General features: G+C 34.8%; 2 protein-coding genes across 2 annotated transcripts; both read left to right on the forward strand.

Moving 5' to 3' along the window:
• Positions 1-3386: 3386 nt before the first annotated feature.
• On the forward strand, positions 3387-4546 carry LOC18039386 (polyubiquitin). The gene has a single exon (XM_006428758.2). The coding sequence runs from the start codon at positions 3473-3475 to the stop codon at positions 4391-4393; it is 921 nt and encodes a 306-aa protein (XP_006428821.1). The 5' UTR covers positions 3387-3472; the 3' UTR covers positions 4394-4546.
• Positions 4547-11315: 6769 nt separating this feature from the next.
• On the forward strand, positions 11316-12241 carry LOC18038872 (polyubiquitin 11). Its single transcript, XM_006428759.2, has one exon. The coding sequence runs from the start codon at positions 11482-11484 to the stop codon at positions 12172-12174; it is 693 nt and encodes a 230-aa protein (XP_006428822.1). The 5' UTR covers positions 11316-11481; the 3' UTR covers positions 12175-12241.
• Positions 12242-13318: the final 1077 nt, after the last annotated feature.

The raw sequence follows: 13318 nt of genomic DNA on the forward strand, positions 1-13318 counted from the left end.
TTCTAATTCTCCAATGTCTAAGCTATTCTTCTGAACTAAAAAATTTACATGGCCAAGGAAACTCTGTTACAAAAAGTAGGGGTTTTTTGAATTTATGAAATCTTGTTATATTATATGTTGAGCTAGTATAAGTCCTGATTCAATCCATTTAGGTGGAAACGATAAAGAGCTTTTTATTCCTTCTCCTATAGTATAGTCTATATTACTATTTTTTATTAGCTCCATTACTGTTTAGTATAACTTTTTGTCCTATGGTATCTCTAACATTAATTATTGTAGGTGATATAGGTGATTTACTAATTTTTAGTTTCCCTACTTTAGTAGTTAAGATATTTAATTCTTTATCTAAATTATCTAGCGAACTAGAGAGTTCTAGGTTTGATACAACTTCTTTATTTTTTTTTAAATGATTGGAAATTAGTTATTGATAAAATTAACTATCTTCTAAATCTTCTAATTTAATACATGTTGTAATAAATAATTTAACAATAGTATTAGCCAGTGCTTGTTGTATATTATTACTTTCTTAGTTAAATTCTTTACAACTATTATTTGTTGGGATAATTTATGGTAAGTCTTTTTTTAATTCGGCAAAGAATTTTATTAAGTGTCTTTTTATATTCATTCACTTACTACAATTTTTATTAAGTCTTATTGTATTTGAAAATCTCTTTGTGTTTGTTTAATATTTTCAATTTCAAGTTTTAAGGTTTGTAGTATATCTATAATTTCTAATTTTATAGGTCTAGGTGTTTTTGTATCTAGTAATTGAATTAAATCTACTATTTCTTGCTTGTTATGAAATCTAATAATATTTCTTTAATATAATCTGTTTTAAATAGATTTTGGGTATTTCTCAAAATAAAACGAAAATCAGGTCAAACACAAGAAATTTGCATTTAAAGGTGTGTGCAAAGGTTCTCCAGGCTATGACACTTGCTTTGGACTTTGATGAGCTTAAAAGAACAAGAAATTGTGGTAGATTGTTGGCGTGAGTGAGGAACTTGAGAGAAAGTGGATTGAGAGCTTGAAGAACTTGCAAAGATGAGGAAACATAGGTTAGAAGTGGAGCAGCAGTAGGCTTAAGTTAATTTATGACGAATAAGAGAAGTTAAAGGTTCGCAACCCTCAATAATGGTTAGAGCTCAAGATCTAAGATGACTTTGGCTATTTTTTCTTTTTTTCTTTCTTTGTATTCAACTTTGTTAGAGAGAGAGAAAGCTTGAGCATTTATATATGGAGTGCCCTGGGGTATTCCTATCACCATGCATCTCGCGTTATTCTATAGCCTCTTTTCCGCACTAAGGATATCCATGTCCTTTTATATTTACGGCGCTCTAGGACCTAGGAGTATGTTTGAAAAATAAGTTGACTCATTATTCATGTAATTTGTTTATACGCACACGCAGCGGCGGACCCAGAAACTAAAATGAAGGGTGGCTTAGTTCAAAAAATTTTATTTAATTTAGATTTTTTTAATGTTCACTTGAATACATATTAAGTCTTATAAACTCAAATTTTATTACTTTTTTAAATTCTAAATAATAATAGTAATAAATTATTATTTTTAAATGCATAAAAATATCATTTTCCGAAGTAGTTTCCACAAAATATTTTAAAAAATAAAATAATGTGGCTAATGGAATTTGAACTAAGGTTTTGAAACCATTAAATAACACTCTTACCATTGAACTACAAGTCTTTTATTACTTTTTCTAACAAAAAGTAATAAAATATAACTTGAAGAGGGAGAAAATAATTCTCTAAATTTAAAGAGAGACGATCATTTTTTATTTAAAAAATCTTAATTGGAGTGTTTTTTGAACCTTTAAATACTGATGTGGCTCTTTAAATAAGTAATAAAATCTTATTTGAAGAGTTTTTTGATGATGCTCTTAGTTTGCTCGTTAGTTTTCTTCTTTTTTTTTCTAGCTAAGGAGATAATATTTCTAAATAAATCAATTTTCTTCCTATTTTACCCGTCTAATCGGTTACTGTCACTGCATTTCTTGTAATATTTCACTTGTTCCTAGCATACTTGAGAATGAGATAGCCTAGCTCTCCCTGATATTCAACCATTCTTTGTTCATAATGATAGGTTGCATTCATATATTGCTCATCTATTTTTCCTCATACATAATCTAACATTCGTCTTAGTGTTTCAAAAAATTGTCCTAATCCTAGTACTAATTGTTTTAATTTCTAAAAATTTAGTTTCTAAGTGTTGTCCTAAATTAATGTGCTACTACAAAATTTTTTGACTATTACTAGTGTGAGGAATGTGTGTAAATTGATTTTCTAAATATTCTATGCTAGAACTAACTTTAATTCTTTCAGTTAAATTTTATTTTATTTTTCTATAATTACTAATTTCAAGATATAAATACTCTAATCTCTTAAAATTCAAAACAATTTTAATTCTCTATCGTATTGATCTTTGGGTGTGTTTGGTTGTAGTATGAAGGGGGTATTAAATTACTATTTGCATTAAGTTAATACCAATATCATGTTTGGAAAAATATCACATGAGATAAAAGGCACTGTAGCTAATGCGGCTTGCGTTTCTTTTTTTTTTTTTCCTTCTTCTTTCTTTTCCATTTGCTTTTTGTTTTAACTTTTGTTTTTGTTTATAATAATAATAAAAAATAAAGATAACTTTTTAATTTAATATAATATTATATAATATTTTTATTTTTAAATTATAATTTAATATAAATTAATAAATATATAATTTTTTATTCAATAATATTATATTATATTTTTATTTTTATATTATAATTTATTAATAAATTTATAATATAATATAACTAATAATAAATATTTAAATATGAACAAATTTGAATAATATTAATTTAAAATTAATAAAAATATAAATATTAATATAATAAAATATAAAATTTAAATTAATTACAAAAAAATTAATACAATACAGTGTAGTGTCAAACATTATACAGTATTATTATAATACAATACTAATACAATATAATATAATATAATATATCAATATTAAAATAATATAATATAATATAATACAATACAGTGTGCCAAACACACCATTTGATCAATAGAATCAGGCTGATTCATTTAATTAGAATAGAATTTGGCCAATGTAGAAGCTCGTAAACACACAATTGCTTAGAATCCGATCAGTTAAAGTTTACAAATGGGCTCGCTGGATTAAGTAAAACCACGTTGGCCCAAATTCCATTCCAACGACAAATCACAGGAAGTTTCTAGATTGTTCAAAACTGATAGGCAATTACGTCATCAAACTTAACTCCGTACCGACTAATCTTGACCATTCCTTTACATTCTAGTAACACGAGTCCGCCCTCCATCTGAATCGTTCGACAAGGGTTAGCTTTTTTATATAAACCCAACGCGCTCAATTTATTATCATCTTTCTCATTACTCTCTCAAAACAATTGTAAAGTCTCTCTCGTTGCTCGCTAGATAAACAACCTTTGTCAATATGCAGATCTTCGTGAAAACCCTAACCGGCAAAACGATCACTCTCGAAGTGGAGAGCTCTGACACAATCGACAACGTCAAGGCCAAGATCCAGGACAAGGAGGGGATCCCTCCGGATCAGCAGCGTCTGATCTTCGCCGGAAAGCAACTCGAAGATGGCCGCACCTTGGCCGATTACAACATCCAGAAGGAGTCAACGCTCCACCTCGTGCTCAGGCTCCGTGGCGGCATGCAGATCTTCGTCAAAACCCTAACCGGGAAGACGATTACCCTCGAGGTCGAGAGCTCCGACACGATCGATAACGTGAAGGCCAAGATCCAAGACAAGGAGGGAATCCCTCCCGACCAGCAGAGGCTGATCTTCGCCGGAAAGCAATTGGAAGACGGCCGCACCTTGGCCGATTACAACATCCAAAAAGAATCCACCTTGCATCTTGTCCTCAGGCTCCGTGGTGGCATGCAGATCTTCGTCAAAACCCTAACTGGGAAGACGATCACTCTCGAGGTGGAGAGTTCAGATACGATTGATAATGTCAAGGCCAAGATCCAAGACAAGGAAGGGATCCCACCAGATCAACAAAGATTGATCTTTGCCGGGAAACAATTGGAAGACGGCCGCACGTTGGCTGACTATAACATCCAGAAAGAGTCAACTCTTCACCTTGTCCTCCGTCTCCGTGGAGGCATGCAAATTTTTGTCAAGACTTTGACTGGGAAGACTATTACTCTGGAGGTGGAGAGTTCTGATACAATTGATAATGTCAAGGCAAAGATTCAGGACAAGGAAGGGATTCCACCAGATCAGCAGAGGCTCATCTTCGCTGGGAAGCAGCTAGAGGACGGCCGTACCCTTGCTGATTATAACATCCAAAAGGAGTCCACCCTCCATCTTGTCCTCCGTCTTCGTGGTGGTGAATGCTGAGATGGTTGTTAAGTTGTGCTTGTGTCTTTGTTTGGTTGGGTTATTGTTGGTTCCGTCATGAATTAGTTTGTTGCTTTTGGGTTATGGTGCTCTGTTTCCGTCTTTTGTTGAACAAGTTTTATGCAGTGGTGAATAAAAAATTGATTTAAATAAGTTCATGTGCTCCCCAATTTGTTGGGGTTTGATTTAAATAAGTTTCTGTGCTGCCTAGTTTGTTGGGGTATTATATTGATGCATTGTTGGTTAGAGAATGACTGAAACATCCTATCTTGTTAGCATGGTATCATAGAATTAACTGTATAATTGTGCGACTTGGTGTGGTGATTCAATTATTATCTGACATTTGACATGCATGCTTTCTATCATGCTTGGTACAATGTTGATTGCTGTCTTAATATTTCTTCCACAATTCCTCGCTGCCTCTTGATTCTAAGATCACTAGCAGTTGCAAGGTTGTGATGTATTTTTTGGTCAGAAGTTTATTTTTACTTTTCTTGCTCGTCAGATTTTAATCTCTTTGGCTGGAAATTATCTCTGTCCCTTCCTAATCTATCTAATGCCCTAGCATGCGTTGTTTGTTTATATAAGCATATAGGGCATGGCATTCTATGCTTGCTCAGAAATTTTCATCGAGGTTTGGCACATGTCATCTGGAGGCTGATGAAGTGCTATGAAAGGACTGTCATTTGTGGCTAATTCTACATTTCATTCTGTCTGATCCGTTGGTACATGTGGACTGCTTTTGCTAAAGAGAAGTAAGTTGTTTATAATGATAAATTTATATCGCAGCCTGGTATTGCAGAAAATGGTTCCTTCCTGTATCTCCAAGTATGTCTATAGTTTGCTGAAGCATCCTGCCGGAGCCTTCAACAAGCTCAGACAGGTGTAGACTATTTAGGCTACAATTCTTAAATACTGTATCATAATATGTCTAGGGTAAATTGCCGCATTACAGATTCTTTTTTGTGGGGCCTTCATTATGGGGTCCGATAAGCGAACGTGCATCATGCCGCTGCTTGAAATTGTGACATTTAATCGAAATCACTCTCTCGCTGTAAGCAGAGCTAGGAATGCATTGGTTCATATTGGGGATAATTTTGTTTTCAGTAGATTGAGGCATTACATAATGATTTTCATTTGGGTAGACTGAGGTTTCTCAAAGTTTCATAGACCTCAACTGAAGACTAGTTTATCTGTCTTTGCTCAAACAAATTATATGTGCCTATGAATTAAGATTTCTAGTTTAGAATCTCGTATTCCTTTGTTTTTATTCCATGATGGTGTGCTACTCATGCCATGCATCAGTGATTTATGCCACAACGAAGCAATAGCCAGTTGATTTGTTTTATTCCTATTGCCAGTTGGCTGCAATGTGCAAAATATGAAGGTTGTACTTAACCTAACTTCTTTGAGCCCAGATTGTGGAATATTTTTGGGTAAAATGTCTTATGAGTTGTATAGATTCTTGGTTTGATTAGTCTTTTTCCATGTTTTTAGTCTTAATAAATGTTGGTTTTGTTCTGGAGGGAAGGCTGGCTGGCTTATCGAATTGCGTTTTTTGGCTTCTCACAGGGCCACTATCTTGACTATATTTTATTTTAGAATGTTGAAGCCGTAATGCTGGCCAAAGACTTTGTGTGCATTCTATAGTTCTTTTTCTGATTCATGGAATGCTGGTGCTTTCTGTACAGTCCCCAATCTATATAATTCCAGGAAATTGCTTTAACGCAGACTTTTAAGAAATTTGCTTTAAGTTTTCCGCATGCTTTAACTTTTCCTGCGCCAGGAAACTTACTTTAACATTTGCTTTAACTTTTTCTACACGTTTCCTACTCCAGCAAACTTGCTTTAACAATTACTTTAACTTTTCCTGGAATTAGCTTTAACTTTTTCAGGAAATTGCTTAGAATTTGCTCATAGTTTTTTTTCCTAGTTTTTTTTCCTACTTCTTTCTTGTTAGAACATGTAACTAAAAAGAAAAACAATATAGATTGCGAAAAAACACCTTTATTAATAAATAGCTATAAGTTTGTCTGTGAACGGTTTTTTTGGTAACAATTAAACTTTCTAATGGCTCAAAGAGGATCTTATTATCACTGCTGAAAAATTAATAAATTTTCTACTGATAGTAGATCATTTCAAGGACGTGGGAGCACAACTTCACGCATATTTTTTATCATGTAGGTTCTAGGACGAATAATTTCTATTATTTTATAAGGACCCTCTCAGTTCGGGCCTAGCACTCTAATATTCTGCTCTCTGGTGCTTTGAAATACTTTTCTAAGAATCAGGTCCCCAACTCAGAAGCTTCTTGGATTTACTTTTGAATTAAAATATTAAGATGTCTTTTGCTTATACGCTACAACTCTAAGTCATGCATGTTCTCTCTTTTCTTCTAGTAAGTATAGATTGAATTTTGGCTGCTCCTTATTTTGCTTTGGTTGAAAGTGTTGCACTCTATATGATGACATCTCTATTTCAACTGGAATCACTACCTTCGTACAAAATGCTAAGGAATATGGTGTTTTTCCAGTTGTTGTAGTATGCTTTGTTCTATAGGACCACAATACAAATGGGAGCTGATCTGCCCAGGCGCCCTTGTGCTTTTCTAACTTGGTCTTCTAAGTGATGCTTGATTATTTTATTAATAGCCTATATTTGCCTGTTGGCTTGAGGGTGGGTTGGTGAAGAAAAGAAGTTCTTGATTCCAAGACTCTTACATAATCCTTTAAAGCGGGGATTGTCAAATTGTTTTCCATTATCTGTGACAATAGTTTGAGGGATTTCAAATCTACATATAATAGATTTCCATATAAAAGTCATTGTCTTTTGCTCTGTAATTTGCGCTAAAGGTTTTGCTTATGTCCATTTAGTAAAGTAATCCACTGCCACAACGGCGAATTTGGTTTGCCTTTTGTCTATTGGCATTGGACCAATGATGTCTATGCCTCATTGCGCGAACGGCCAGGGGCTAGTGACTAGCGTGAGTTGTTCTGGAGGCTGACAAGGGATATTAGAATATCTATGACATTTGTCACATTGCTGGACAAACTTGTATGCATCTTCTTTCATCGAGGGCCAAAAGTATTCTTAGCGAATTGTTGTTAGAGTTAAGGAACTAGCTTCAGAATGATTGCCGCAGATTCCCTCATGGATTTTCCTTATTACATAACTTGCCTCCTCTAGTGTTAGGCATCATCGCAGGTAGGGCAGCGAGTATCCCCTCTTATATAGTACATCCTCTAAAATCACGTACTGTGCTAATCTTAGTTTTACTCTCCTTGCTTCTTGATTATCGTCCGGCAACGTTTTATTTTTTAAATAATCAATGATGGGATCCATCCAACTCTCACTTGTAACAACGAGATTGACCTTACCACTCTCCTTCTTGTTAATACTTGTCTTGGCAAAAATTCCATAGGAATAAGTCTAGTCAAGCTTGTGTCAGAGTTGAGGTTGACCTAGTAAGAGCATATGCTTTACTATTTTCGTCCCTTGAGATTTGTGTTACAGTGTATTCCATAAAACTTTCTAATAGACCCTTAACCTTCCCGAGATATTCCATCATTTTATCTTCTTTTGCCTAGTATTCTGACTTAACCTAGTTCACAATTAATTGTGAATCACTATATATTTTTAGTCTTTCTGCCCCCATTTTTTTTGCTCATTTAAGTCCAGTAAGTAGTTTTTCATATTATACTTCATTGTTAGAGGCTTGGAATCTAAATCGGAGGGCATAACTTAGTTTTGTATTTTTTGGAGTCACTAAAATCAATCATGCCCCACTTCCTTGTTGATTTGATGATCCTTCCACATATAACTTCCAGATCGGCAAAGCTTCGGGGTTAATTCTTTTCTTTCTAAGTCGATTACTAGTAATACAAATTTTTCTTTCTTGCTACTCACTTTTGAAATTTTTTTCCCCCACTATACCTCTAGAGCTCTCTATTTATAATACAAATTTTGAGTATCCTAAGTATTCACTAATTCTTTATTTTTGGTCGATTTTTCCTACTTAATTAGAATTTTATTTGGAGTCTATTTTTGTTTCATTCTCAAAGTAGGTTCTGAAGTTTTTAAATTAATTAGAATTTTATTACACTTTGCTTCCATTGTGTCCTACATGCCATGTTTTTTTTTTTTTTTATGCTTTTCACTTTTCACTTTTGATTTTTCTTGGTTACTAGTTCCTGAACTTTTGTCTTTTCATACTTTTCACTTTTCACTTTTTGGTTCATGGTTCCTGGACTTTTATCATGCTTTCCACTTTTCATTTTTTACTTTTCTTGGTTTCTAATTCTTAGTTCTTGGACTTTTGTCTTTGCATACTCTTTACTATTCACTTTTGACTTTTCTTGGTTCCTAGCTCCTAGTTTTCCAATTTTCACTTTTTACTTTTGACTTTTTCTTATTCTTGATTTCTAGTTACTGTTACTTTTGTCTTTTCATACTTTCCACTTTTCACTTTTGTTGATTCCAGGTTTCTGTACTTTTGTCTTTTCATGTGCCCATGCTTCACTTTAATTAATTCTTTTCGACATTAGTATATGTGTGAACAAGCTTAAATGAAGGAAGGAAAATCAAGAGTCTGTGAAGGAAACTCTTGCATCCCTGCTTAGAGAATGGCAAAAACAGCTGAAGAGTGGAATGGTAATGCTGCGAGTAATGATCAGTTTGAGCTAGAATTTATTTTGAATGTCCTAGAAACACACTAAGAAAAGGCTAAGAATGCACGAAAACTTGAATCCATCAGATGAGTGTCCGAGGGAAAAAATTTACTGATGGAGAAATCAGTTGCAAAATGATGCGAGTATTATTAGCTTTCGTTTCTTTAGCCAAATGATTCTTTAATTATTCAGCTATTTTGTTCTCTTTTGGTCTGACCATGCTCAATCCCTTAGATTTTTTTCAGAAGATGCAAGGATAAAGGGAAGCATTTGCAACACGAAGCTATATAACCTACAAACTTGGAGAGCTATCTGGTTATGACTATAGGTTAATAGTGTTGCCCATATTTATAAGTCATTCATCAAGGTTTGAGTTGAAATCTCTCAGTTTTCTTTTTTTGCTTCTTGAATTTTTTGTTTCATTTTTTCTTATTAAAATTCTGTCCTTTGCAGTCAAGACTGGAACAGCTGGTTCATGAGAAGACTAAAGAAAACCAAGTGTGGCAGCATACCACAAATACGAGGAAAAAGAAAGATCAAAGAAACTGAACAAAAAATTGTTCGTCTGTCGGACATATACAAAAAAAATGAAAACTGAAAATTTGAATATATATTGAGCAGCCTTAGAAACTCGGTTCTTAGAAGTTGTCAAACGTGCTCAGTGACAGTCCAGATTATGGGATGGGTGAGAAAATGATGCAGCGGAAGTTTAATGTTCAAAATATTCCGTTGATTCTAGAGAATACCGGAACAAAAGAACAATTAAATTCACGTTGATTCAAAAGAATACCGCGAATTTAGGAGTTAAGACTCGTTGATTCCGTAGAATACCAAGAATTAACTAAACTCAAATACTCACAAAGAGATTTGAAAATTGAAAATATTATTGAAATCGAACATATATGCTCCAAAAGATACAAAAGACACTTATTTATACTAACTAAGAGACTTATCCTAATTTGATTAGAAAACTTATTTTAATAAGACTTATACCTAAATTAGGAATATTACTCAAATAAGTAATGCCTAAACAATAAAACTCTAAATAGGAAACCAAATTAAAGTAGAATACAAATTAATTAAAATATTCCTAAATATTATAAATTTAAATCTAATTAAGATTTCTTCAATTTCTTGCTCTGCATCAGAAAAGCATGATATTATGTTCACAGTCTGATTAATACTATACTTGTCAAGGAACGTTCCTTGGAAAATTCGGTTGAGAGGAGGGCCAGTGCTGGCTTTTCTATGGTTGTGTTTGACTTGATTTGATAACATAACGTTGCATAATTAAAGCTGTGTTGGAAGGAAGTTATATAACCAAACTTGGCGATTGATTTTCCCTTCTCCTAATGTCTGAAATTTCAGTTGGGTTTCATCAAACATCTAACTACAGCATCTCTGCATATTTTAGTGCTTCATTTTTTTTTTTTTATATTTTCCTATTCAATTGAGTTGCAAATTTCTCGCTTCTCAGTTTTATATTATAAAGATCACAAGAACATAGGCTTATTCTTGTTGAGAAAATTTTGGGCAAATTTGCAAAGGTTTAAGTGATTTGGAAACGAATCTGAAGGAATTGGTACTATAACTAAAGCTGCCTAAATGGTTGAACTTGCACTTTTCCTGAATAAATTTCTTTTTTAATTTGAACAGCCACTGATAACAAATTTTGGAGCAACAGAAGTAACTGCCTAATTAGTAGTCTATGGCAGTTATGCATGTTGCAGCTAGGGTAGTGCAGGTCAAGAAATTGACTCTCTGATGCTCTCGTAGAAATGTCTATTGGAAAAGTACGGTTTAATTCCAGAACACGCAGCCAGATCATGGTTCACAGAGAATACACGATTCCATAGTCTGATTTCTTGCAGTGGAAGCAAGGGATTGATTCAAGCTTCATTTTGTTATGGCAGCTGAATGGACCGATTTCATTCGCAGAAGTTTTGGCGCATACAGTCTGAACCAGTATTGATCCGTTGATTCTGTTGTTTACAAAGAAGTCAGAAACGATCTGATATGTTAGAACGTATGATGAAAATGTGCATCAAGTTGTTTACTTTGACGCGGTTCTTACGTTCTAATACCTTTAGAAACAAGGCAGTTTGATGGACGTAAAGATTCTAGATGGCACATCATAACTTCAACAAGAAGTAGCTAGGTGATAACGTAACGTCCAAGAGAGTAGGTGATAACGAAACGTCCAATTCCACGACTTAAATTGACCAACTCGAATCCAATCAGGATTAAGAATTCCCTAATACGGTCGGCTTTATCTTCTATTTAAACACAAGCCCCTAGGCCGGCCTTCACTCCTCACGTCAGTTTTTCTATTTCTATTGACTGCTTAGCCTCTTTCTTAATTACATTCCAAGAACATCTATTTTTCTTTCGCTCACAGGAAAAGAAACAAACTTTGTGAAGATGCAGATATTTGTGAAAACCCTCACCGGCAAGACAATCACCCTCGAAGTGGAGAGCTCCGACACAATCGACAACGTCAAGGCCAAGATCCAGGACAAGGAGGGAATTCCGCCGGACCAGCAGCGTCTCATCTTTGCTGGGAAGCAACTCGAAGACGGCCGCACTTTGGCCGATTACAACATTCAAAAAGAATCCACTTTGCATCTTGTCCTCAGGCTTCGTGGTGGAATGCAGATCTTCGTCAAAACCCTGACGGGAAAGACGATCACTCTGGAAGTCGAGAGCTCTGACACCATTGACAACGTCAAGGCAAAAATCCAGGATAAAGAAGGGATCCCACCTGATCAGCAGCGCCTGATCTTTGCTGGGAAGCAGCTGGAGGATGGAAGGACGCTTGCGGATTACAACATTCAGAAGGAGTCGACTCTTCATCTGGTGTTGCGTCTGAGGGGCGGTATGCAGATTTTCGTCAAGACTCTTACTGGGAAAACAATTACCCTGGAGGTGGAGAGTTCTGATACCATTGACAATGTCAAGGCTAAGATTCAGGATAAGGAAGGGATTCCACCTGATCAGCAGAGGCTCATCTTTGCTGGGAAGCAGCTTGAGGATGGCCGTAATTTAGCTGATTATAACATTCAAAAGGAGTCCACCCTCCATCTTGTCCTCCGTCTTCGTGGGGGTCAATTCTGAGCTATTTTGAGTTCTGTCTGTGTTTGTCTGCTCACAGCAAGATTTTAGTATTTGCTTATTGTTATAACGGTCGTTCTCTTAAATCTGTCTTTTGTTAAACAAATCTATGAATAAATTTCTCTTTGTTTAAATAAATGTCTTGATCTTCAGTTGATTTTTTTTTCTTTTTTTAGTAGTTAATATTATTATTGTTTTTGGATGCCTTGCCTTTGTGATACTTGTGCTATGCCTATGTAATTGTTTTTTGATGGAGCAATTTTCCTTTGTTTGGTTTTATTCTTATTTGTCAGAGGGAAAGACTCTGCGTGACGTATTTTGTTACAGTATCTGATTTATCATATAACTGCGTCATTCATGATATAAGTTCATTGTTGGCATATAAGATAATCCTAGAATTGGTAGTGGAATTCTGCAGTTCAGCTTGCCCGTTCATTATTTATGTGCTGTGTCTGACATTGACATACTGGATTAAGTTGTGAACTTGGTGCCATTGATTTTACACTTGCTTGGCACACGCAAGGTAGTTGGTGAGGCTTAATCCTGTTTTCCTTCCCATTTCGGATTAAATTTTGGTTGCTCTTTTCTTACCTAAGTTTGTTATTTGTCCAATTAGTATCCATTTTGTGCATTTCCCTGGCCAAAATATAGTACAAAATGGCATCTCATTCTGATCTTTTCCAGAAAAATTTCAGGAAAATTTCATTTCGAAGCTGTACTTGATTTAAAAATCCGGCCTTTGTTAGACGATACTATTCATCAGGCTGCCATGAGCATTCAAGCTTTGTGGATTATTCATTTAAGAGTTATGGTGCCTCCGGTAGGGAGTCAGAGCAGAGTAGAATATCTCCTCCTGATGGAATGATTCAGGTAATTTGCTGTGCTGTTCTTTGGCATATATTGAATTCCTTGCTGTCTGTAAGAATGTTGCTGGCAATTGCTGATTTTGGTAGTTTTAATAATGAGACAAATTACTCTTCTTGTTTGAAGCAGGCACAATTGCTTCTGTACAGATTGGGACATTACCGAACGATATACTTTTTGAGGATAAATCCCATCGGTCATTAACTCGAAGGGGCATTTGCAGTAAGTACTTTCTGAGATGCAGCCCATGTTCCAGAGCTTCTTCAAGCAACATGCATTTGGA

This window comes from Citrus clementina, unplaced genomic scaffold, assembly GCF_000493195.1.
Source record: "Citrus clementina cultivar Clemenules unplaced genomic scaffold, Citrus_clementina_v1.0 scaffold_6, whole genome shotgun sequence".
Classification (NCBI taxonomy): Eukaryota; Viridiplantae; Streptophyta; class Magnoliopsida; order Sapindales; family Rutaceae; genus Citrus; species Citrus x clementina.

Bases quoted from the DNA above. Each gene is read 5' to 3' on its own strand.
- LOC18039386 (XM_006428758.2), top strand. From the start codon at position 3,473: ATGCAGATCTTCGTGAAAACCCTAACCGGCAAAACGATCACTCTCGAA.
- LOC18038872 (XM_006428759.2), top strand. From the start codon at position 11,482: ATGCAGATATTTGTGAAAACCCTCACCGGCAAGACAATCACCCTCGAA.